This window comes from Hyperolius riggenbachi, chromosome 3 (genome assembly GCF_040937935.1).
Source record: "Hyperolius riggenbachi isolate aHypRig1 chromosome 3, aHypRig1.pri, whole genome shotgun sequence".
In the NCBI taxonomy this organism is placed as follows: Eukaryota; Metazoa; Chordata; class Amphibia; order Anura; family Hyperoliidae; genus Hyperolius; species Hyperolius riggenbachi.
The window spans coordinates 265865860-265889010 of NC_090648.1; the positions used below are offsets into that span (position 1 = coordinate 265865860).

The 23151-nt window shown below is 42.5% G+C and overlaps 1 protein-coding gene across 1 annotated transcript in view; it reads right to left on the reverse strand.

Moving 5' to 3' along the window:
* LRRK2 (leucine rich repeat kinase 2) overlaps nt 1–22413 on the reverse strand; it is a 202666-nt gene extending 180253 nt beyond the window's left edge. Inside the window, 7 exon segments of the mRNA XM_068276292.1 lie at nt 5858–5992; nt 7968–8102; nt 8295–8383; nt 10523–10632; nt 14003–14088; nt 14168–14366; nt 22328–22413. Of these exon segments, the coding sequence (XP_068132393.1) occupies nt 5858–5992; nt 7968–8102; nt 8295–8383; nt 10523–10632; nt 14003–14088; nt 14168–14303 (691 nt within the window). The 5' untranslated portion in view covers nt 14304–14366; nt 22328–22413.
* Between the last annotated feature and the right edge of the window lie 738 nt (nt 22414–23151).

Below are 23151 nucleotides of genomic sequence, written 5' to 3' on the forward strand. Positions count from 1 at the left end.
TCAAGAAGAATCAAAATTGAACAATCACCCTTGTCCCTTGCAGTAAGTAGATCATTCATTGAATCCTGACTGAAAAGTATCAAAGATGTTGTTATCTGTAAGCCTTGCTTCTAGCTGGTTGGCGACTGCTTTCTCGATAACCTTTGATAGGAATGGTAAGTTTGCCACAGGTCTGTAGTTGGTTACAGAATCAGGATCTAGTGATGGTTTCTTCAAGAGGGGTTTTATGATTGCTTACTTTAGTTCTTCTGGGAAAAGTCCACTTTGCAAGGAGCACTGAGTGATTTTGTGAAGTGCTGGCCTGATCAGCTCTGGGCACTGCATTAAGGATCCAGTTGGGCCAGGATCCAGGTCGCAGGTAGTGGGGCGGAGACTTTGAATGAGAATTCTAAAATCTTCTTCACTCAGAGTGTCAAAGACTTGCCATGGTGGTACGGTAGTAGGCATATGCAACATCCAGTGGTCAATTGATGTTGTTGGTGTAATGCTGGCACGGATGGTAGACACCTTGTTTGTGAAGAAGGCAGAGAAATCTTCACACCTTTCCCTTGAGAATGAGGTTGGGCCTTTTAGGCAGGAAGGATTGTAGAGTGATTCCACTGTGTGGAAGAGTTGAGCAGCTCTGTTGTTGGCTGTAGATATTTTGTGTGAGGTAAAGTCTGATTTTTTCTTGGTTATTGCTTGTTGGTATTGTCTGAGGTGTTGAACTAGGCTAGATTTGTGCTCCTCAGACCCTGATTTACGTCACTTTCTTTCTAGTCTGCGCCCTTTCTTTTTTAGATCCATGATGGTTTTGTCAAACCAATTAGCTTTCTGCTTTTTGGTTGCTGATTTGGTGCGCCATGGGGCAATACTGTCAAGTGTTTCATATATCGTGTTGTTGTACTGGCCTACTAGAGTATTTGGGTCCATTTGACTGTGGAGCAGATTTGTAAAATCCAGGTTGGCAGTTATCCTCTCCGGTGTTAATTTACTCAGGGGACCGGTTTTGATTGTTTCTTTAGGGAGCTGCTTAATAGGGTGATGTTCAATAGTAAACTGTATTATGTGATGGTCTGACCACACCACTGGGGTTACTGTTATGTTACTAATGTCCATTCCAAGGTGGAACAGTAAGTCTAGCGTATGCCCTCCTCTGTGGGTAGCAGATTTTACAACTTGTGTGAAGCCTAGTCCACCAATGAGATTTATTAGTTCATTTGCATCTTGTGATTGAGTGTCATCAGCCCAGACGTTGAAGTCACCAAGGAAGATCCATCTCGGATAAGAGAGTCAGCGTGGCCAGAAGTTCTGAGAATTCCTGTAGGAATGGGTCAGCATCTCCGGGAGGACGATAAACCACTAAAATTTTGAAGCCTTTACCAGCTGAGATCTGGGCACCTATACATTCAAAGGACTTTGTTGAGCCAACATTCAGGGCTCTGAGCTGCAGTTGTTTTGCCACAAATTGCTACACCCCCTCCTCTGCGGTCTCGTCTTTCCTCACTTAGGACTGAGGAATTGTATGGGGTGGTTGCTTCCAATGTGGGGCCTGCATTGGCATCAATCCAGGTTTCAGTGATACATGAAAAATCGCATGTCTGAATAAGGTATGCAACAATGGCTGTCTTATTGTTTATAGAGCGGGCATTGCAGAGCAATGCGGTGACTGCATGGGGCTTAGCAATGGCGACTGGGTTCACTGCCGGGGTGTTACTGCATCTCTGACTAAGGACATGGTAACTTCGTAACGTAAAAAGTGAGGCTGCCATCTTGAGCGCGCTCAGTATAATTGAGAGTTTTCTCCAGACGGGACCCAGCCAGACAACAACCTCCTTCACTGATAAGGAATTTCAGCTTACCTGGCAGAGAACTGAGCTTCTGAAGGCGCATACACACATCCAACATGCACATGACCACTGGACCAACACGACAAACCGCACGACCTGATGAACCACGCAACCTGTATGTCCACACATCTAGACAGCTAAAGAACCGAACTGCGCACGCAAGCGGAATGACTACACATTCTAAACAAGTACAAGTCATTCAAGCGACTTGTACACACCAGTGTTCTCCCCAAGCTATTTTAGCTGGGTGTTCCACCCGCCTAGTTTTGGTGACCACCCGGCTGTCATCAGCTCACCTCCTCCTAAACTGTGAGCAGAGTTGTGCACAGAAGCACCAGCCCAGCATTCTCTCATCTCGCCCCACCCGGCTACTTTTTCATGCCACCCGGCTGGAAAAAATCTCTGGGTAGAACACTGCATACGCACCAACTGCACAATATCAGACCAACATAGATTTGACAGTTGGATTCGGAAAACCACCGGTTATCAGTCGCTCGTCAAGTCGTTTGCACGTGTACACATGCCTGATTATCATCCAACAGACAAAAGTCAGATGATAATCAGGCTGCAGGTTGATCCATGTGTACTTAGCCTGAGAGTGGGGGGATAGATAAAAAGGTCACTAGTTCATATATTTTAGCACTCGGATGTAAGGGACAGACTGATTTGTTGAATTGAGACCAAACAATAAATGTACTTTTTTAACCACTTAAAGGAACACTATCAATTTACATTGTTTTTCAATTGAGATAGGAATTGTTTGGGAATATAATTTTCTGGCAGATTTACCTGCCAGATCGATTTACAACATGTCCGATCTGAATCTCCATAGATTTTTTGATATTCCGATCTATTTTTAATCGTTTTTGATCGACTTTCATAGAACTGAACTAAAATTGAACAAAAAAAAAAAAAAAAGATCTAAAAGCGATTTAAAAAAGAATCGAAATATCGATCGAAATTCTGATCGGACATTTTGGAAGTAAGCGATCGGCAGGTAAATCTGCCAGAAAATTTTATGGTGTGTACCTAGCATTAGAAGTAGGAGGTTGGATACAATTATTCAGTTTATTTTCACTTAAGATTCACTTTAATGACAAATCTATTAAGTGGAGAGAAGGAGGGGGGGGGGGGGGGCTTGCTGCCAGGTTGCTTAAAAGGCATTTTGCTGATGAGATGTTAACATATCACCTAGGAGAAAACTTGAGGGAAAAAAAGTGAATTGGATTGGGAGCATTTCATACTAATTCTGGGTATAAAAAAAAAAAAAATTCAAGACACAGAACATTTATATTGTGATTTTTCTCCTAGTAGACGCAAAGAGTTTCTAAGGCTGCAGCCACAGCCACTCCATGGGTGACCAAGATTATTAGGGGGCCTTGCCCAAAGACTCCTTACTGTTTTACGTACTGGCTTGAGTCAGATTCAATCCTACATCAAAGGTAACAACCTTACCAGTACGCTATCCAGCTGGCCTAAAGACATTTTTTTATATTAAACTCCTTCCAAAACTAGACGTTCAGTTTTCATTTGTTGAGTATACTGATAAAATATAAGGGAAATTTGTCTGGATACTGGACGTTTTATACTTTTATGAAGCCTCTATAACTGACATTAAAATTTTACACCATGCAGGAAGCACTGCACTGTTTAACCACTTTATCCACAAGCCAGTAGATAGATGTCCTCTGTGACTTCATCTAAGCCACAAGCCAGTAGATATACGGTGGTGTGAAAAACTATTTGCCCCCTTCCTGATTTCTTATTCTTTTGCATGTTTGTCACACTTAAATGTTTCTGCTCATCAAAAACCATTAACTATTAGTCAAAGATAACATAATTGAACACAAAATGCAGTTTTAAATGATGGTTTTTATTATTTAGTGAGAAAAAAAAACTCAAAACCTACATGGCCCTGTGTGAAAAAGTGATTGCCCCCCCTTGTTAAAAAATAACTTAACTGTGGTTTATCACACCTGAGTTCAATTTCTGTAGTCAGCCCCAGGCCTAATTACTGCCACACCTGTTTCAATCAAGAAATCACTTAAATAGGAGATATCTGACACAGCGAAGTAGACCAAAAGCACCTCAAAAGCTAGACATCATGCCAAGATCCAAAGAAAGTCAGGAACAAATGAGAACAAAAGTACTGTAATTGAGATCTATCAGTCTGGTAAAGGTTATAAAGCCATTTCTAAAGCTTTGGGACTCCAGCGAACCACAGTGAGAGCCATTATCCACAAATGGCAAAAATATGGAACAGTGAAGAACCTTCCCAGGAATGGCCAGCCGACCAAAATTACCCCAAGAGCGCGGAGAAAACTCATCCGAGAGGCCACAGAAGACCCCAGGACAACATCTAAAGAGCTGCAGGCCTCACTTGCCTCAATTAAGGTCAGTGTTCACAACTCCACCATAAGAAAGAGACTGGGCAAAAACGGCCTGCATGGCAGATATCCAAGGCGCAAACCACTTTTAAGCAAAAAGAACATTAAGACTCGTCTCAATTTTGCTAAAAAACATCTCAATGATTGCCAAGACTTTTTGGAAAATACCTTGTGGACCGACGAGACAAAAGTTGAACTTTTTGGAAGGTGCGTGTCCCATTACATCTGGCATAGAATTAACACAGCATTTCAGCAAAAGAACATCATACCAACAGTAAAATATGGTGGTGGTAGTGTGATGGTCTGGGGTTGTTTTGCTGCTTCAGGATCTGGAAGGCTTGCTGTGATAGATGGAACCATGAATTCTACTGTCTACCAAAAAATCCTGAAGGAGAATGTCCAGCCATCTGTTCGTCAACTCAAGCTGAAGCGATCTTGGGTGATGCAGCAGGACAATGACCCAAAACACACCAGCAAATCCACCTCTGAATGGCTGAAGAAAAACAAAATGAAGACTTTGGAGTGGCCTAGTCAAAGTCCTGACCTGAATCCTATTGAGATGTTGTGGCATGACCTTAAAAAGGCGGTTCATGCTAGAAAACCCTCAAATATTGCTGAATTACAACAATTCTGCAAAGATGAGTGGGCCAAAATTCCTCCAGAGCGCTGTAAAAGACTCGTTGCAAGTTATCGCAAACGCTTGATTGCAGTAATTTGCTGCCAAAGGTGGCCCAACCAGTTATTAGGTTCAGGGGGCAATTTCTTTTTCACACAGGGCCATGTAGGTTTTGAGTTTTTTTTCTCACTAAATAATAAAAACCATCATTTAAAACTGCATTCTGTGTTCAATTATGTTATCTTTGACTAATAGTTAACAATTTTTGATGAGCAGAAACATTTAAGTATGACAAACATGCAAAAGAATAAGAAATCAGGAAGGGGGCAAATAGTTTTTCACACCACTGTACGTCTTGTAGCAGAAGCAGTGCTGTGCAGGATTGGGCTTGCTCCTATGCACATTTCTGGCACTATCTGATGCAGCACTAATTGGTGAATGGGAATATATGTTTCCTGAGCTAATGAGATTGCTTTTTACTATTAAAAATACTTTTATTTTCTCATGTCATAGTGAAAAATACACTCTGTAGGATTATTTCAGAATCAAATATCTTCACCATAAATTGTGACAGGAATATATACGTTTTGTGATAAACAGTAAGAATAGCCAAACAAAATGTGTGTTTTTTTTATCTACAGTAGCACTTTTTATTTTTAAACTAGAATTGGTAAAACTGAGAAATGTTTTTTCTATTTTTTTCTTTGTTTTCCCATTAAAATTCATAGAAAACAACATTGTTCGATGGAAAAAAAATGGCATACAATGAAACCCTAGTTTGTCTTGAAAAAAACAATATATATTTCCTTTCTGTGTCGTAAGTAGGGACTAGGGATAAAGTTATTTCTGATTAAATAAGGACATAGCTAAACTGTCGAAACTGCTCTGGCCCATAAGTGGGAAAAAAGGTCTGGATGCGAAGTGGTTAAGTAACTTTTACATACAAGCCCACAAAAAAAAATGACATTTTGAATGACATGGAGGACAAAGTACAATATTTAACTACAAATAAGCCAATAACTTACATGGACCAGCCAATAGGAGCAGTACATTCAACGCAGGTAAGATAACAGATTCTGTATCCCTAAATTCTGCCAGAACCTTCAAGATTATTAAGTGATCCTTACTGTCAACAAATTCAGTTAGTTGTTCTTCTGGTACTGATAAAAAAAGCAGAAAACACCATGCATTACAAAATTAAATATTATATTATAATACAACAAAAAAAGTTTAAGGTTAGTATATTTTCCTCCTCAGACAAAGCTAGTCTATACAAAACGAAATAAATTTCTGAAGCATAACTCGGTGTGCAGCATTGTTTCGTTAATGCATTAATTTACAGCGATATATGCATTGCCATTATATTGTTTTGGAAAAAAACATCTGACTGGCCACTGAGGCACTAAAGCACTGTAAATGTAGCCTCAGAATGTGGAATGCAACGCCCCGGCGTAAAACTAGCTTAAACATGCAGTGCGTGCCTTCGTCTTACACGTTAGCATGGGCATTACAGAACACACGTAATGTGAAATTAGCAGCATTAAATACAATGCATGGATGTGGTACAATGGCATATGCATTAGATTACTTGTGGAACAAGTTACTGTAAATGTATATTATGGGTAATTCCATCTTTTGCATACCACAAAATGCTTCACTCTTATTTTATCACCATTTTTTGGAATTCGATTTCTTTAGGAACAGAAATAAATTCTTAAAACCCCACTCCGGGTACAGATGAAAATATACAGTTTGATAACTTAGTAATTACACTACATAAAAATGTTACTGTTCTGTGTAAACCAAAACAGCTACTGTGCAGGCACAGAACGATCACGGCGATGGGAGCATGATGGTGGCACCCACGTGGCCGGGCCTCGCATCTGCAGCACAGCAAGGGAGCTCACGGTCCACAGGGGGTGAAGGAAGCGCCAGGTAAGTATAACTGTAGCATTTGATTAGTTTCCTGTTTCCTTTAAACCCTGGCAGTTTTTCCCCCAGAATCTGTATACAGAAAAGCAGGTCTAACTTGCTAAATATTAATTAGGCAAGCATCACTTTGATTTATACGCTGATTTGGATGAAAGGAGCCACAAAGTGTATATTTATTAAAGACCAGGTAGTAAGGAAAGTAATATTTCTGACGCTTCTCTCTTACACACTTAATACAATTTTGATCTGAATACAGCTGGCAAGTCTCTGGTCTTCTTATGGTGCTAGGCACTGGATGATATCAGGGCCGGCGCTACCATAGAGGCAAAAGGGGAATTTGCCCCGGGGCCCCGACCTCTGCTCGAGCCCCAGCAGCGCCGACCCTGCGATATTTTCTTCTGCCAGCCCGCCCGCTCTGCTCCCCAGGGCCCTGCTGCAATTACATTAGCAGCGATAATTACCTTATCCCCGTCGGGTGAGCGAGCGGGCAGCGGCTGCACTAGGAGACATGCTGTCTCCCTCCCAGTCTATGACCCAGCGGGCAGCGGCTGCACTAGGAGACATGCTGTCTCCCTCCCACTCTATGACCCAGCGCCTGTTTACACATGACGCGCTGGGTCATAGAGTGGGAGGGAGACAGCATGTCTCCTAGTGCAGCCGCTGCCCGCTCGCTCACCCGATGGGGATAAGGTAATTATCGCTGCTTATGTAATTGCAGCAGGGCCCGGGGAGCAAAGGGTTAATGGGAAGGCCCCAACACTGAAGTTTGCCCCGGGGCCACAGGGCCCCTTAAACCGGCCCTGGATGAGATATATATATATCAGCCACAAGTGGAGGCATCTTCTCAGGAACAAAGAGACAGTTCCTGACCATTTTACAGCAAGTTCCCATTCCCTTACTCAGGGTGCATCCATATCCTAATGCAAGTGAATAGGGGCCAGACGGCTACTAGTCAGGAAATACCAAAGCTCAGTCTAGTGATCAATCCTCCTAAGTAATACTTTTACTATTTGCTGCTCTACATTATTCAATTTTTAAAATAACTGGCAATTTTTAAAAACTAGCCTTACCATATACAATATCTGAGGAACAAACTCTTGTCACACATTTTGCATGAAGAGTTTAGTTGGACTTGACAGCCATTTCAGTTCAGCAAGAAATGCATATATCATCAAAACAAAAACGTAGTAAGAAAAGTTATACCTCTCAGTAAAAGGAGATATAATGCCTGGCACCCATATGTCTGAATTTCTTCTTTTTCAGGGAACATTTTCATGGCATCAAATATCAGCAAAAAGATATCTGCTTCATGGTCCAAAACCAAAAAATGAATTACATCTATAGAGAGAAAACATGTTTTAGAAGTCTTAACATATGTCAGACTCCAACTCCGACTCTGGGTACCAAAAATTGCTCTGACTCCAAAGCCCTGCATAAAACTAATAACACTGATAATAGGAAGATTTACTGCATATCCAGACATAATGTATAACTGCAAATTATTATTACAAATGGATACAGTTACGTTACCCGAAGAAAGGATAGTAGTTAAAACTTTTAATCCAATTGTCAAGACACCAAGATTTGTAACGTATGTAGAAAGAATTTTCAAGATTTGCCTAAAAGAAAAAATAAAGAAAACTATCTTAGTTTTGTTATTAATCCAAAAAGCAAGGTGGTCTTACATTTTGAAAAAAAATATAGTCACTTGGAAAAAAAACACACACACTCACACAAATAAAAGGGAAACATATGTCTAAAAAATAAAAAGACATCCATGAAGGGTACCAAAGTCACATGTTTTCCTAAAATTAGCTTCTCTATTTAAATAAATAAATAATTTAAAATATGCGGAAGTATATTGCAGTGTAAGACAACTGACATATTTAAATTAACAGATGTGTTTCTAAAACAAGCAGACACTGCCATCCCTAAAATACACAGTCTGTACTTAATATAGCTATGAGTTGAAACTCCATAGTAAGGAAAAAACAAACAATAATTATCAGGTAAATACTTACTGTATTTACCTTACTCACTCACTCACTTTTCTGGAGTATTTGCAGAGTTATGTAGTAGATATTTGATTGTAAACACAAGAATGATTTATTATGGTTTCCCATTTTTTACTATTCCCAAGTGAAGCCAAAGCTGACATAATTTCCTCCCTTTTCTTTATTTTCCACAGAACACTATGTTACTTTCGCCAGCCTTCTTCACACAGCTTACTCCTCCTCCTACATACAGGGGAACTACATATTGCTGCATGCATCACCTTGGAAGCAGAAAGAAGTATGGTGGAGCAAATAGGAATCAGGACATCCAAGAAGGATGCATTTAGGAGTCAACAGAAACAATTATTTATTCTGTAAGTTTCCTTTCAGTATTTCTAGTTTTCTTTAAATTTAACCAGTGACTTTTAGCTTTCTCTCTGTCCTTATACACCAGCCCGATCCAGCGCTGGGACCCACCAAGGGTGGTCTCCCTGTGCATGTGCGCTAACACTATCTCACTTAGGCTCCAGTGAAAACCGATGACCCCGCTCAAGTCCATTCTAATGCAAAGTAGCGCAGATCTGATCCAGCCTAGCTTTTTCCAAGGAAATCCGAGCGGGACGTTGCTAGTGTGCCTTCGTGAGTAGTCAACAGGCATACCCCTTTTTCAGGGGTGTCAGAGCTGAAACGGGTTTACGGAGGAGGGTGGAGGAAGCCTCTTTAGCATACAGTTTTCGTCCTCCCGAGGGAAGTATCCCCAAGGGGCACATTTTCACTTCAGTTTCACTTTAACCATTTATGCGCGCGCTCACGTGCTGCCCCCGGTAGCCCAGAGATCAATAAATGGGAACATGGTTTCCATTCATTTATCTAAGTCCCGATGGCTTCTCATCAGAGGCTGCAGTCTTTCTGACATAAAAAAAAGTTTCCCGTCCTCTACATGCTTCCTGGAAGCGATCAGTATGCTTCCAGGGCTAAAAAAAATAAATAAAATAAAAATAAAATCTCAATGTGGCCATCTTGTGGCCAAATAGTAAAACTACATCTACATACATGTTTTTAATACAAAAAACCCACATTATTATTACATTAAAGATTAACTGTGTATTTCCCACACCAAAAAGTTCCCAAATAAAATTTTTAATGAAAAAAAAATTACAATTTAAAAAAAAAAAAATTGTTACCTAAGGGTCTGAACTTTTTAAATATGCACGCAAAGAGGGTATAAGACAAACATTTTTTTTCAAATATAAGCTTGTAAATAGTGATGGACGCAAAACTGAAAAAATGCACCTTTATTTCCAAATAAAAAATTGGCGCCAAACATTGTGATAGGGACAAAATTTAAATGGTGTAATAACCGAGAAAAATTAGCAAATAAAATACATAGATTTTAATTATGGTAGTATGTATTATTTTAAGGCTATAATGGCTGAAAACTGAGAAATATTGCATTTTTTTCTTAATATTCCTGTTAAAATGCATTTAGAAAAAAATAATTCTTAGCAAAATGTACCACCCAAAGAAAGCCTAATTGGTGGTGGAAAAAACAAGATATAGAACAATTCATTGTGATAATTAGTGATAAAGTTATTGGTGGGTGAATGGGAGGGGAAAATTGCTCTGTTGCATAAGGTGTAAAAATCCCTGCGGGCTGAAATGGTTAAACTGCAGTAAGTAGGTTTATAAACAATAAAGTGCTCCTGTTTTGTAATACCATGTCTAAGAGAAAATGTAAATATCAAAATAAGTAAAACTACTCACTGATGTACACCAAGCACTTCCCAGTCTCGTCCAAGATCCACAGGAGTATGTAAACTATGCAGAGTATTTGGATAAACCTCTATCAGTCTGCACAGCAGAGACCAGCCCACCTGTAAAACATAGTAAAATGCATCTCACATAATCCAGCCATGCAAAGCAAAATATTTAAGAGAAATCAAACTTTTTTTTTCTGTATCATCACAGACAGATATATATGCAATGATAATCTTGTGATGCAAATTAAACAAAGATGGTCACTTACATTTAATTACTAGATTCAGGGCACAGGTTGAGCTATAAGGTTACTGGGGGCCATGAGTTTGGGTAGGAGCAGTGTTGCCAACTCATTCCTTTAATTACTGACACATGAATCATACAGGTTTCATGGCTAGGTAGATGCAGTTCAGGCACTGATGATGTGTAAGTAGCCCCAGAACCTGTATAACTTAGATGTGTCAGTAATTAAAGGTATGAGTTGGCAATACTGGGTAGGAGGTGTGTGGCAAGGATGGACACAGGTATGGCAGGGTGTGGCTATAATTCATAACCAGGAAGCCCAACCAAATACCCAAACTCACCATAGCTCAATCTAGCCTTATAAGTGAGAACAACCAATGCAGTATAAGTTGTAAGGCTGTGCACTATACAGTCTTACTGACAGATAGGGAGGTAGTGATCCATTACAGAGGTGCTTTTTGATTATAGATTGAAAATATATGCACCAGTCCGGTGATAAAAAGCCACCACCTGCAGAAAGCAGTGTCTGAATGGTGCCCATAGATGCAAGACCATTTAAAACATCCAGACCAAATGATGGTTGTCTCATGTCTATAGAAGCCTTAAAAGACAGGTCCTAGCATTAAAAAAAAAAAATTTACTCACCTAGTGCGTCATCCAGCCCCTAGAAGTATGTAATGTCCCACGTCGCAGTTCCACTGTCACACAGTGCTCTTGTTCTTTTCTCCGGTAGATCATGACCTGCGCCCAGGTCAGGATCTTCTGCACCTGCGTGGGCGTGCCAGGTGCCTTTTGTCATAGCACTCCGAGCATTGAGAGTTCTCTGTGCTTGGTCAATTCAATTCTCACTTAACTGCACAAGTGCAGGGAGCGAGATGATAAGAGACGCACGGCACACCCACACATGCGCAGAAGATCCTGACCTGGCTGAAGAGAACGGGAGTCCTGGCTGACAGCAGAACCTAGCTGACAGCAGGGATCTAACACACAAGGACAAAAAGGTGCAGGATGTACATGTGCTTCAGAGACAATCAAACACATAGTGGCAGGATGTAAGATGAAGGCAAGAACAGAATACACTGAACAGCACAATCCAGTACTTGACATTAAGTACAGCAAGATGTGCAGAGTATTTGGGCTGAATCAGTCCAAACAAAATGTCCCACAGAAGGAAAATGGAATAGCACAGCTAAGAACCTGTGGGATCTTAAGATCCAGACAGACACGTATACCGTAATCAGCTGGAAATGATGGTAGAAATAAGGACAAAAGACAGCAGTGCAGATAAATGAAGTGGTGCCAAATCACAGCAAATTCAAGTTGAAAAAGTACTAGAGCCTGTGAGAGAAACTAAAGACCAAAGTGGTCCGTGGAAGTAGGAGCTATTGGGAATGTGATGCTTAAAGGGGCAGTATTGCGAAAATAGTCCTTTTTACTTCATTACATATAAGTTATGTACAAGTGGAGTAATACTTTAAACACGTTTAGTGGCTGAACAAATGTAATTAGTACACTGGCATTACCTATTTGCAGCAAGGGAGCCACGTTAGAATAAACATTTACTGACGCCGATTTAGACAATACCATTATGCTGTAGGAGGCAGCTAAATCAGCTGTTTGGGATGGCATTATATTTTCCCCTTGAGAAGTTAGAAATAGGATCCTCGTGCAGTTGTTCTGCTCATGTGAGCCGCGTGATGTCACCGCACTTCACAGATCCTAATGCTGCCTGCTGAGGCCCCTTCACTGCTGCTGGCAAGGACACGGACACCTATTGCTGTCCGTTGCTGTGGTTACCAGCTTTCCGCTCTGCGCAGGATTGTGGCGGCAGCACGGAGCTGCCACGAGTTGTAGCTGTGTCCTGCTAGCATCTAACATTACGATTAAAGTTGTTGTTTTATTCACGAGGTAAGCATTCTTAGAAGGAAAGCAGTAAAAATGTAACTCTTTCCTTCTAAGAATGCTTGCCTCGTGAATCATAAACACGGTACATTTTATCCAAAAAAGTGTGTTACATTTACAGCAATTTCAAAAACAACTGAAGAAAAACCCACAACATAAAACAGCTTCCATGTTAAGGCATTAACTGCCTCCTTTTTTCTAATAGAGTTTAGAGCTTGTTGTTCACACCACGCATGTTGTGTTGCAAACAGGGCTGTGGAGTCGGCCAAATATTATCTGACTCCGATTCCTCAGTTTATGAAACCTCTGATTCCAGGTACCCCATAATTGCACCAATTCCACCCGCCCTGGTTGTGAAGTAGGTAATTTGGGCGCCTGCGGCACCTTTTGGTAAATTGAGCTCCACATAGACTGCAATGTTAATTGCGGTTATAGCAATGCCCAAGGAGTTATTTGGGCGCTGGCAGTACCCGATAAATAATGGTAGAAGGTGGTAATTATATTGAAGTGAAGCAGGGCATGAAGAGATTTACATGTTATAATGAGAGAGAGAGAGAGAGAGAGAGAGAGAGAGAGAGAGAGAGAGAGAGAGAGAGAGAGAGAGAGAGAGAGAGAGAGAGAGAGAGAGAGAGAGTGAGTGTGAGTGTGAGTGTGAGTGTGTGCGCGCGCGCGCGCCACTCCTTCAAAGAAACCCAGAGCAGACCACAAAAACGCTGTTTTGTCCCTCAGCATTCTCTGGGCTCCCTTTCTCCCGCTGACGGTTCCGATAGTCGCATGACTTGGCCGGGAGTAATGTGCAAATGTGCATGCACAGCACCTCTGCATCCCCATTGCCATGAGCGTTCTGCACACATACCGCACTAGTGCAGAAAGGTCAGGCAATGGGCAAGTGAGCAAGAGGGGCCACGCATGCACAGTTGCGCATGACTCCCGGCCAAGTTGCGTAACTAACGGAACCGCCAGCAGAAGAACGGAGGAAGGGCAGAAGATGCAGAGGGACCTCGCGGACTACGGGGGCCTGGATGAAGCCCCAAGTCAGTTCATTATCGCATTTTTGTGGCCTGCTCAGAGTCCATTCAAAAGGAAATAAATATGGAAGTCTCCATATCCCTCTAAGGTCAGTTGTCCTTTAATGCTCTCTGGAAGCAGAAGACAGTCTTACTCCAATTCCTAGCCAACCAGCCTAACTCATGCAGAGCTAATCAGCAATCGCCTATCGAGAGATTTAACAGCTGTGGTACCACATGAATTAGGATATGAAGAAAAACAGAGATATACATATTACTTACTATATTCATAAGCTCATCTGATGGTATTGTAAATACAGATTTATTAAAATACCTTTTGAATGGCAGAAACTGTCAAATAAGATTCCAGGACAAGCAGCAGTGGAGAATGCACATTTATGCGACTGTAAATTTCTGATGCTGTGGATAGAAAAAAAAAAAAAAAACGTTTAGCGTTCAGAGGACCAGAAAAATCAACACTAAAATGATGAATACTTACCACCATCACAAAAGGTGGAACTATGTAAATCTTCCAAAATCTGCACCAGCGTGTCTATCTGTTTTCCCTCTTCAACATTTCTCAGTCGTACAACTAGCTTCTTGATGTTTTCCTCAAGTTCTACCAGGCTGGTCATTGTTATTTTTTTTTCCAAAAAATTATACTTTATCTTTTCATTTCATGTAACGACCAAGCAGCACTGCAAGATAAGGAAGACAAATAATCACAGACCAAGGAAATAGTGAAGCTTCTGCATAATGACCAAACTTTCCTCTAAAAGAAAAGTATATACTACAAATAGACAGGACAGATTGGTCACACCCGTCACATTCACATGATTTAGGTATGCGAGCACAAAAACACACCTGAAACAGGAAGCAATAAGGAGAAACTACCGTAGTACAAGAAGACTGTGCACATTTCACCACAGCTTTGTGCAAAGTAATATTGTTTTTTGTTAGCTGTGGTGTGTAGAGGTCTATGAAAAAGTGCTAGGTACATATTTACATTAATACTGCTTCAATAATAATATTGCAAAACACTCTGGCAATTAAAGAGAAAGAACACTATGGAATCTTAAACTTTAACACTGGAGCATACAGCACCTTTTATTCCAATATTTCTAGCTTTTCTAAAAATGCCTATTACCATACTGTCCTCTTAGCAGTTGGCTGATGGTGTAATGGTTAAGGGTTCTGCCTCTGACACAGGAGACCAGGGTTCGAATCTCGGCTCTGCCTGTTCAGTAAGCCAGCACTAATTCAGTGGGAGACCTTTGGCAAGTCTCCCTTACACTGCTACTGCCAATAGAGCGCGCCCTAGTGGCTGCTGCTCTGCTCTGGCGCTTTGAGTCTGCCAGGAGAAACCAATGTTAGTTACCTGGTAACATCCTTTTTAGTAACCTCCAGGACAGGTCCACCATGAGAACGACAGGCTCCTCCCAGGAACAGGAAACGTCCAGATAGAGTACTCTATAAATCTTTGTCCAACCCCTTGATCCTCAGTCAATTCCAAGTACTGTTCCTAAAAACAAAGGGGTTTTAATATTCATACTGCATATACATATACTTTTCTTGTACTTATATACTCATATAAATCCTTTACTCGGGTGGGTTACGGACCTGTCCTGGAGGTTACTAAAAAGGATGTTACCAGGTAACTAACATTGGTTTTTCCATTAACCTCCAGGACAGGTCCACCATGAGAAGATGAGCAAGAATCTTACCCAATTAGGGTGGGCCGACTGCCTGCAGGACTTTTCTCCCAAATGATTGCTGTCCTGCAGACATCAGGTTCACTCTATAGTGTCTAGAGAAGGTACTTAGACTTGACCACGTAGCTGCTCTGCAGATCTCTTCCGGCGTAGCACTCGCTCTGTAAGCCCAACTGCTCTAGCTGAATGAGCTCTAACTGTATATAATACCGTATCCCCTGTAATCTTATAGGATTCCTCTATACACCGTTTTATCCCTTTCTAAATAGCATCTAAGACATCTTCTGAAATCTAAACCCGGCTTGTATTATTTTCTTTAATCTTTTTATCTTTTCGCTTGTTAAGTACATTCTTTCTGTTTCTGAATTTATTATGACTCCTAGAAACTGAATCTTTGACGTTGGTTGTAGGACCAACTTGTCTCAGTTTACTATCCATCCGAGGGTCTGTAACTGATCTAGTACTTTTTCTTGTATTTCTCTCTGTTTTTTTTTTTTTTTTTTTTTTTTTTTTTTTTTTTTTGGTATGACTCCGCCACTACAAGGAGATCGTCTGGATATGGAATTATGAGAATTCCCTCTGCATGTAAATACTTTATCACTTCCGCCATTACTTTTGAGAAGATCCTCGGTGCTGATGATATTCCGAAGGGCAGGACAGTAAACTAAAAATGTTGAATCGTCTTCTTTTCCCTTACCGCAAATCTCAGGAACTTCTGAGACAACGCTCTTATTGGAATGTGCCAATCTGCGTCCCTCAAATCTATGTTTATCATCATGCAGTTTGTGGTTAACAAGTTTCTCACAGAGAATATTGATTCCATCCTGAATCTTTGATAAGACACAAAAGGTGTTTAAGCTTTTAAGATTAGAATTAACCTGAATTTTCTCGTCAGCTTTCTTACCAGAAAACCGTCGAATAAAATCACTGATAGCCAGTGATCTGACTGCCCGGAACCGGTCCGACGATGTTCTCGTCTAACATTGATTTTATGATGCTGGCTTTTCTCTCTGTCCTTTTGGAAGAGGAGTAGCAATAATTTTCTTGCTGGAAGGGACTGAAACTGAATTTTGTACCCCTAGTTTATAAAATTGTGGAAGAAATCGTTTTTGCTTATTTTCGTCCACTGGGAATAGAATTCCGATAGACGACCCCCAAATCTTTCTCTGGCGTCAATTCTTTTCTTGACTATTTTGGTTTCGAAAAAGAAAACTCTTTTTCGTTCCCTCTCTATTAATAGCCCCAGGTCTCCCCTTGCTACGTATGTTGTGGCTGCTGCTGGTTGAAAATTTGCCCCTGCTGCAGTCCAGGCCTTTTTAAGGGCAAACTCCACCTTCTTATCTTGTGGATCCTTCAGGTATCCCGGATCCTCAAAGGCTAATTCATTGTCTATATTAACCTGTGAGATGTTGTAGATCTTATGTATGGGAAAGTCAAAGATTCTTTTGGTTCCATTCCCTGATACAATCTATTGTGCATCGATAATTCTGATTTCTTAGATTCAATATTTAGAGTTTTATTAATAGCCCAGATAAGCTGCTCAGTCTCATCAGCTGGAATCTAAACCTGGAGATTTTCTGATTTCAGTCTGGCTGTCCATACTTTTAGAAGAAGAGTCTGACTCATCATTATCCTCCTCTTCACCCTCTGTATTTGGTATATCTACGGCCGGCCTGGTCGTACTAGTACCAGGGATTACTGCTTCTGTTGCTGGGATGATAGCAGAAGCAAATACTTCCCTTAATGACTTAATTGTCTCAGCCCTCTCAATTTTTACGGCTGACATTAATTCTTCCTTTAAGTCCCCTGAATGTTCCTACATTAACTTTACTTAAACCGGTTTGACAAAACTGCTTATTATAAGTATGGGCCATTTTTGTATCACAGAGCGGGCACCACCTTCTTGGCCTTGCTGGGTCAGTAGACTCTGTGCCCTATAACAATACAAACAAAAAATATAGTGTCATTTTTCTTTCTAAACCTAAAGAAAGAACACCCTGGTGCGCATCTGTCAAAGAGTGATAAGTAACCCTGAGCCCAGATGGATAAGAACATGTATAGAAATATCATATACATATGATTTATTTGAGGCCATCTATATAATCCCCCTATATATATTAGACAGGGGATGATACCACATATACACATATTGCCTGTACACTGATCCTATGTTGGCCCCTATGTTGGCACGCTCTGAAGAAGCCCCAAGGGAGGGGTGAAATGCATTAGCGATGGCCGCTGCTGGTGTGCATCCTGGATGATCTGAATGTTTGGGCAGTTCCCACGTGGCAATTATCCTCTGCTTACTACATCTTATGGCAGCAGAGCACAGTATACAGATAAGTGGAAATAGGCAGTAGTCTGCATACTTATATGAAGTGCTGAGGGAAATACATATTGCATTTCAGCAACCTTCTATGTGAACTGTCTGGAAGGGCATTACTGCTATCAGCTAACTGGATAAGGATTAGTGTGGCAAGGACTGATGATCACACATACAGTTTGCAATCATGCTGTTTGGTACGTGGTGCAGCTGCCCTTAAGTGATTTTTATCTACCAAGTCGTATGCTGCCTTTTATCATTATTATGACAAGTAAACCTTATTGGGACATTGCCTCAGCATTACATTGCATATTTATGAGTGGGAGATGTGAGTGTGGTTTCTCTCTGGTAGATGTATTGGGGCCCCAATTGGATCTTGTCATTTTTAGATTTATGCAACTTATACCCTATATTTATTGGGGGTTCTTTTGCTCAAATTTTCAAACAGTGAAGCATATTTTCGAGCAATAAATGGTTCTCTCTTATGAGTGCAGCTAAACTGGTGTTGGTGTTCTGTATATTGGGTGATATATATACATATATATATACACACACACACACAACATATGACCCAGCAATATCACAACTGAATATCTGCAAAACATATATCTCCAGCTATATGCATAAGTTTATACAGACCTCAGATCAGACACTAAGCCGGCTTTATATTATACTGCACAGTCAGATAATAAGTAACAGACCTCCGTACAGACGCGGCATAAGGCGTACGGCTCATACCATATAGGTCCCCAAGCCTCCGCCACTCTCACCTTTCCTGGCTCCTGCTTAGCGTCCCTCCCGCTCCGTTCGTGACACGAAATGCCGAACCATGCGGGCTTCCGGCGTCTCTTCCCCGCGCCACCGGAAGTGACGCCGCGTAAGGGCGGAAGTACGTCACAAGGACGCCGCCATTGAGGGCAATCAGCCACCTTCCCTCCGGAGGCCTGCTAGACTTCCCACGTCACTTCCGGTGCGCCATTAGCCTCCGCTCTAGGGGAATCATGGACACCGCGCGTGTCCTCCGGATCCACCTGCAACTCGGGCAGCCAGGACAGCCACAGGAGAAGGTACACCTCGCTTCTCCTTACTAGACCCAAATACCTCTCTAGGTAGGTCCACCATTCGCCGCCAACCGGGTCCCAAACACACCTGGTCTGACGGACCGGCGAGCGACTAGAGCACTCCTTGTTCCTTGGAACAGGAAACGTCAACTGAGGATCAAGGGGTTGGACAAAGATTTATAGAGTACTCTATCTGGACGTTTCCTGTTCCTGGGAGGAGCCTGTCGTTCTCATGGTGGACCTGTCCTGGAGGTTAATGGAAAAAAGCGCAATATAAATGTTATTTGTCTTGTCTCTTGAAGCACCCCTTTTACCTTACATCATAACCCTCTACATAAAATTAAAAATAACACTTCTATTCACCCTCTCACAGTCTTCCAGAAAATGATCATCCAGAACGGACTATAAGGCTTCTTTTGCACGTGCAGCCAAAGTCAATGAATTCACTGCCTGTCAGCTGCTCCCGTCCACCGGCTGGGCGCTTACTAGCACTCAGCACAGATAGTGGACAAGCGCTTGTTAGATTCATGCATGTTTTTCGTGCAAAGCTAAAAACGTGCAATGCCACACTTATCATTATAGCCAATGGCCCACTCAGGAATCACATGTTATTTTGCGTTCTTCCCCCAGTTTTCAATCAAACAACTTTCTGGGGGGTTTCTGCACAACACGCACATTCACAATGTATTCAGTTGCGCCCCCTTCCCAAAAAAAAAACAAAAACAAAATTGCAAACGTGGAAAATGCCAAGCAGGAAAATGCAATTAAAAACATGAACGCAGAAAGGCAGAAACCCAGGAATTGCACAGAAAAATGCATTCTCTAGTTTGGATCCAGCCTAATGGTGTGTACACACTTGAAAGATAAATGAAAGATCTAATGCTGGGAATACACGGCGAGTTTTATGCTCGATGCCGGCGCGTCACCGCTCGTGCGCGCGGATCGATTCCCGCTCGCCCCCGTGGGCATCCCTTATCAGCCGCTCGATTCCCTGCTATTGTCCGCCCGCGGGGATCGAGCGGGAAATCTATCCGGTTGGTCATCGGACCTGTCGGATATTATCAATCGAGCCATCAGCGGCTCGATTGAAAGGAAGAAACGAGCCGTGTATGCCACCAGGCATTAGACCAATTTTAACACCTTCCATGTAGTATGAGAGCTTATGCTACATAGTCTATTCTACTGAGCTGAACTCCCCATCAGATAAAAATCTTTGCAAGATGCTGCACACAAAGATGATGTACACATTCAAAAGATCAGTATCTGCAAAAGATCAATTCCTGCAAAAGATCCGTTCCTGCAAAATGCATTCATAGTCTATATCTGCAGATCCTCATACACACCTTACTTAACAGACATTCATCTGCAGATCAGATCCACCAGGATGGATTTTCACATCTGCAGATGATTGTCAGATATGCAGATGAATGTCGGTTAAACAAGGTGTGTATGAGGATCTGCATATACCATAGACTATGAATGCATTTTGCAGGAACGGATCTTTTGCCGCGTCCGGATCGATTCCCACTCGTCCCTGCACGCGCTTCCTTATCTGCTGCTCGACACCCCGCTATTGTTCGCCCGGGGAATTGATCCGGCGGGTCATCGGACCTGTCGGAAATTATCAGCTCCCAGCATCAGCGGCTCGATACACGGTACAGAAACGTACAGTGTATCCCCAGCATAAGATCTTTCATTTATCTTTCAAGTATGTACACACCATAAGGCCCCAGTTTCACTTTTGCCAGCATCCGTTCCTGAGGTGAATAAGCATCAGAATCCCTCTAACCATGCCATGCACAGCTATGGGGATTTGGGTGCAGTATGCAAATAAATGCTGCAGGCACTACAATTTTTCCCCACACACAAATTTGGAAACAGCTCACTGATGTATTTGTGTGCATGGTAATGCTGCAAATCACCCCTAGTGGAAACTAGCCTCAGGTCCTTTCACGCCATACTCTTTGCATTGCGATGAGATCACAATGGTGGTGGAAAGTCGCATCACAAGGTATAAGTGTCATGTTAAAGGGAAGAACTGAGGTAAAAAAAAAAAAAAAAGTTCTATTTATCAGGGGCTTCCTCTATCCCCTGGCAGTCGATATGTCCCTCGCCGCAGCTCCGCTCCCAGCCGGTGTCCCCTCCGATGGAGATGCTGACCTCGCCAGGTTAGCATCTTCTGTGCCTGCGCAAGTGCTTGGCCGCAGGAGCAGAACGCTCCAGACCATGTGAGGGGACCCTGGGACACTGGCTGAGAGCGGAGCTGCGGGAAGCAGGGCCGGGCCGAGGTGAGAGAGGCTCCAGCCTCAGGGCGCAGTGTAGGAGGGGGCGTACAACTCACTCAGCTAGCATTATCCTATTGTGTTTGAAGCAGAGAGAAAGAAGTAAAGGGGTACATGGCATGAGTGCAAGCCAGATAAGGGCTCTTTCACACCAGAGCCCTTTTTCCGCGTTGTAACGCAAAGTCTATACTTTGCGTTAACCAAGGTAAAAGGAAAGTCCATAGACTTTCCTTTTACCTTTCACACACGACGCTGCGTTTCGATACGTTGCGGTACGACGCATCCCGGCGCATTTTATCGTCGGGAATCGCCGTTTCCCCTTTGGGTTAATTAACTACTACCGCCGCTACTCAGCGTCGCACCGGAGTTTCCCGACGACACGCCGCAACGCGTGCAGGAGCCGTTCTCCTGCACGCTTTTGATGTGTAACGGGACTAACCAGATATTAAGGTGTTGAGGGGGTTTGGGGCCCTGGGGAGCCTCTTAGTCTAATAGCAATCAGAGTGTGACGGCAGGGGTAGGAGGGATGGAGGAGCGCACGTTGGTGTCTTAGCCTTGGGTACTGGAGTACCTTGTCCCGACTCTGGCGGGAAGGGACATATCGGGTGAAACGAGAGTTGGAGGAAGCCCTGGGCAAGTAGAACTTTTTCTTTTTCCGGATCTTCCCTTTAAGCATATATTACACATGTTTCACTGCCACTGTAAACACGCTTCACTGCACCCGATATGAACATACCATAGAAATATAATTGTATTGTGATGCGATTATATATTGTCCGTTGCAAAGTAACACAACAGACGCAGTGTAATAGAATTTGCATGGATTCATCTTCAGAGTAGTATTTTGCTCCTTAACAGGAAGAAATCCACTATGCAGAATAACAACTTTGAAAGGATCGATTATATAAAAAAAACCTCAATTAATTACCCAATAGCTGATTAATCAGCTGTTAGGTTTCAGGCACTCACCTTCGAAATCTGATTAACACCAAAGTATTTTAACAACCCTAAAGAGCTATTTGTAGAGCAAAAGAAAATGATAGGTCAGAAATAAAAATAGCATATTGTGGTTGTATCCCTCTCCTCTCCTGATAGGGAGTAACCAGGACACTAGTGCACGAAACTCTCTTTTGGAACTGCAAACACATGCAACCTGACTCTGCACACCCCCACCAGTCACAAATACTTTGCTGGAGTTAGGGCTTTAGTGATTAAATATGCCATATGGAATAAAACATGAAATAAACATGACAAAGAATTCGGGGCGTTTTTTTAACTTACTTTCCAAGTATTCCTGGCAAACTCTTGGTCCTCCGTCATTCTCCGGTTCACCGCACGGCAGCGCTAGGACCCTGGTGACGTCACGTCACCACATGACCGCCGTGCACGTCAACACTGGCGTACGCGCGAAAGTGCAGGAGAATGGATGCAGGTTTGGATCTTTGTTGCTACTTGCTACTACGTACGGCTTGTGGTGCAGGCTGGAGACAATGGGATCGCGCTAAGTGAAATACCTCTATGCAGAGATAGAAAGGGAGAGGGGCAACCAAACCACGAGGCAAAGCTCTACAAGGAGCGTCACCAGGGAAAGCATTTGAAGGGGGATCACTAGCTCACCGTGGATAGCTATTGAAGGTGGGCGGACACATTATACTGCCAGGGAAAGCTGTACAAGAGGGGCCCCTAGACGTACAGGTAAAGCAGTACAGGGGGGCCACTATTATGAATACTGTTTATTTATAAAGTGCTGATGTATTAAAGGAGTACTGTAAGGGGGAAAAAAAGAGTTGAAATGACCTGGGGCTTGTAACGGTCCCGTACAGACGTCCTGTGCCCATGCTTGGACAAAACGACCCTCCTTTCCCCGCCACCGGCAAACTTCCGGAATTTGCGACTTTAATGTCGCAAACCACTGTGTCTGTGCGGCTGCATTCCTCGCTTCCGCTAAGGTCACCAGGAGTGTACTACGTAGGCACAGACCGTAATGCGCAGTACGCTTCCAGTGACGTCAGCGGGAGCAAGGACGTGGCCGCTCAGGCGCAGTGGTTTGCAACATTAACCACTTCACCACTGAGGGGTTTTACCCCCTGACCACCAGAGCAATT